General features: G+C 35.5%; 1 protein-coding gene across 3 annotated transcripts in view; it reads left to right on the top strand.

Annotated features, from left to right (window-relative positions):
- The first annotated feature begins 277 nt into the window (after nucleotides 1-277).
- The window catches only part of LOC125679361 (importin subunit beta-1-like), a 24,749-nt gene continuing 21,288 nt past the window's right edge, over nucleotides 278-3,738 (top strand). For all 3 annotated transcript variants that reach the window (XM_048918538.2, XM_048918537.2, XM_048918536.2), the window contains exons 1-3: nucleotides 278-451; nucleotides 605-663; nucleotides 1,919-2,101. In XM_048918538.2, the coding sequence (XP_048774495.1) occupies nucleotides 412-451; nucleotides 605-663; nucleotides 1,919-2,101 (282 nt within the window). In that variant the 5' untranslated portion in view covers nucleotides 278-411. The remainder of the gene's footprint in view (nucleotides 452-604; nucleotides 664-1,918; nucleotides 2,102-3,738) is intronic.

Raw genomic sequence — 3,738 nt, 5'->3', positions numbered from 1 at the left:
AAGTGCCTATTTACATATTTTATTGCGCGCACTAAAATACGCCGTATAGAATATATGATATGTGGATTCTGCTTAAAATTTCCACGAAACAAATAAATCAGCAGCAGTGTTGAGTAAAAAGTTCATTTACCATGAATTTGATTAAATATGTAGTGTCTTTTTCCACAATGCTTAATATACCACATATGGATTGAAGGTGAAATGTTATTGGTTAATTTTAATGTATCCGCCCTCTTTTTCTGACATCACACGAATGAAAATCTTCGTTGCACAGAGGCTCATGATCGTATCCTCATCGCCGCCATTTTGAATTCGTCCGCATTGCACATGGAGTACCGGTATAACAGAAAGCAACTGTTTTAATATAACTCATCTCTATAGAATCTCTATAGATAGGTTTATGAATACAGAATGGATCTACTGAGTGTGTTAGAGAAGACGGTCTCTCCAGGTAATGCAGGATCGAAAACTACATTCAGTAATATACTTCAAATTAATCACACACTTTATCAGAAAGTGATGAGCTTCACAAATTTTCAATGAATAAATCTTGAATTTATAGGATTACGGAAACGGTTGTTTAGATTTTTAAATTAAATTTCAGACCAACAAGAATTAGAAGCAGCCCAGAGGTTTTTGGAACAAGCAGCACAAACTAATTTAGTACGTATCTCTTCTAAATTCTGCCAGTTTTGACCTCCTAGTCCTACTCGGAAGGGTAAATGCACGTGTATGAATCTGCACTTGAAAATACGTGGATTTAATCAGATATGTATATTTATCCTGTCGAAATGTTTTAGGTGAGAATTTGATATGGATAATGTGGTTTTTGGAATACTTTTAGTTAATCGTTTTAATTTCATTGTGAAAAGCTTTGTTAGATAGGCCTGTTTATCTTTGACTTCATTCAGTTAAATGATGTTTGTAGAATTAAGTTATGGTACATTTTTATAAAGTTTATCATGGATACTGAAGAGGTGGTGACGTGTTTTTAAAATCTGAATGCATGCTGGACATTCCAATGCATTTGCCAGTCCAAACAAATACTGATGTGAAGAAACATTTCATAGACAAAACCTGTAGACTGGCAGTTTTAAAAAAAAATTCAATCACAAATGAAGAGATGTAATAAGTTTTAACTGACTTTTATCCTGGTACAATGATTTTCTTCATGTTTGAAAAAAAGAAAGTGCACCTCCTTAACTGTACATTAACTTCCTGGTATTGGAAGTTATTGTACATAGGGGTGAATCGATATATCGAAATGTACCAGCGATATACGATACGGTGTTTATACGATACGATATAATGTCGGGTTTAAAAATAGCCCTTTTAATAGTTGGGATTGAAGTTCATAATTCTAATAGGAACACGATTCCTCAGACTTTAACCCCCGCTTTTACATTGTGACATCAGAGATTCCTCAGACTTTAATACCCGCTTTTACATTGTAACACATCGGAGATTCTTCAGACTTTAATCCCCACTTTTACATTGTGACATTGTAGTTTCCTCAGACTTTAATTGTCATTGTTTTGTTATGAAATAAAAGATATTAAACCACTTCATTTTTTTTTTTATTTTGATATTTTACTTCAGAAAATGCTTAACTAATGTAGTAAATCCAATATATCGGATATCGCATCAGAAAATATTGTATCGTATCATATCGGGAAATCTTGAGCAATACACACCCCTAATTGTACACCAAGGAGTGTGACTAAATAAAAGTCAATACAGCTTAGAACTTTAGCCATAATCAGCTGGAGAAGTCTTCAGGTTCCAGGTCTTAACACTGTAAATGTCATGTTTAATATTTAAAACCAAGGGTTTTTTATCTGCTCCTGCTTCTCTATTTATCACCTAGTGAAGATGGGATAAGGAGTACAAGAGGCTAATTAAATATTTATTATTTCAGCAAGAATTTTTGAAGTCCCTGTCAGAAATCTTGAAGCATGGTGGAAACAGTCCTGTCACACGAATGCAGGCTGGGTTGCAGTTGAAAAATGCCCTCTATTCAAAAGATCCCAACATCAAGGCGGAGTATCAACAAAGATGGCTGACATTTGCTGATGAAGTCAAAAATGTAGTGAAAGCAAATGTAAGGTCCTATTATAGAAATTTTCATTATGAGACGTTTGGTTTTTTTGGGTTTTTTTTAGCTTGCCTGAGTTGAAAGCTCACGTGAGCTTTTCTGATCGCCTGTTGTCCGTCTTTCTGTAAACTTTTTACATTTTTGACATCTTCTCCAGAACCACTTGGCCAATTTCAACCAAACTTAGTGAAAAACATCCTTGGGTGAAGGGCTTTCAAGTTTGTTCAAATGAAGGGCCATACCCCTTTCAAGGGGAGATAATAACAAAAATGCAAAAATTGGGTGGGGTCATTTAAAAATCTTTTTCTCAAGAACCACTGAGCCAGAAAAGCTGAGATTTACATGAAAGCTTCCTGGCATAATACAGATTCAAGTTTGTTAAAATCATGGCCCCCAGGGGTATGATGGGGCCGCAATAGGGGATCAAATTTTACATACAAATATATAGGGGAAATCTTGAAAAATCTTCTCAAGAACCACTGAGCCAGAAAAGCTGAGATTTATATGAAAGCTTCCTGATATAGTGCAGATTCTAAATTGTTAAATTCATGGCCCCCTCGGGGATCGGATGGTGCCACAATAGGGGATCAAAGTTTTACATACAAATATATAGGAAAAATCTTTAAAAATCTTCTTCTCAAGAACCACTGAGCCAGAAAAGCTGAGATTTATATGAAAGCTTTTTGATATAGTGCAGATTCAGGTTTGTTAAAATCATGGCCCCCTGGGGTAGGATGGGGCCACAATAGGGGATCAAAATTTTACATACAAATATATAGGGAAAATCTTCTTCTCAAGAACCATTGGGCCAAAGAAGTTCACATTTACATGAAAGCTTTCTGACATAGTGTAGATTCAAGTTTGCAAAAACCATGGCCTCCAGGGGTAGGTTTGGGGTCATAATAGGGACTACAGTTTTACATGCAAACAGCGTTTTTTCCCCTTATATAACTGGTACCGATAAACGGTACCATTCCCAATGCCAAAAACCGTAGATTTTTCCCAATTTTGAGATTAAAAATTTCCAATTCAATTGCCGAGAAATAGACATTTGACATCGTAATTTACTTAGTCCGAAAAGTTGTACGAGTTAACTAAAACGTTTACTTCCGATATTAAATCGAAAGTACAAAACATGTGCACATGTTGTAGAGCTAAGATTATTTTAAAACGAGTCTACGACGATTCCTTATGTCTCACAACAGCAAATATTACCGTAAAAAGTTTTTAAAGAGATGAATACTTCTTGTTTTGTTCTTTTTATCCTTTTCTTTTAGTTGAAATCATTTGCCAATACATTGGTAGAAAATTCCCAATTTGTTTGATTTTGACGCTATTTTTCCCAATCAAATCGGTACCAGTACCAGTGAGTAGAAAAAAATCGCTGTGCAAATATATATGGAAAGTCTTCTGATATGGACCAAGGTGACTCAGGTGAGCGATGTGGCCCATGGGCCTCTTGTTTGATTTTCACTGACCTAACCTTAAAATTCACTGGCCTCGGTCTTCGGACCACTGAGTTTTCGTGAAGACTGGGATCTAGATTTATTGACAGCATGCCATGATGACAAAAAAACTAATGTCAGATTGACTTGTGCTAGTTTCCCACACATCCAGTTTCCTATAATCAATTTCACTTGTCA

Source organism: Ostrea edulis, chromosome 2 (assembly GCF_947568905.1).
Source record: "Ostrea edulis chromosome 2, xbOstEdul1.1, whole genome shotgun sequence".
Taxonomy (NCBI): domain Eukaryota; kingdom Metazoa; phylum Mollusca; class Bivalvia; order Ostreida; family Ostreidae; genus Ostrea; species Ostrea edulis.
Note: the sequence above shows the minus strand (reverse complement) of the source record. Positions and strands in the feature narration are given on the sequence as shown.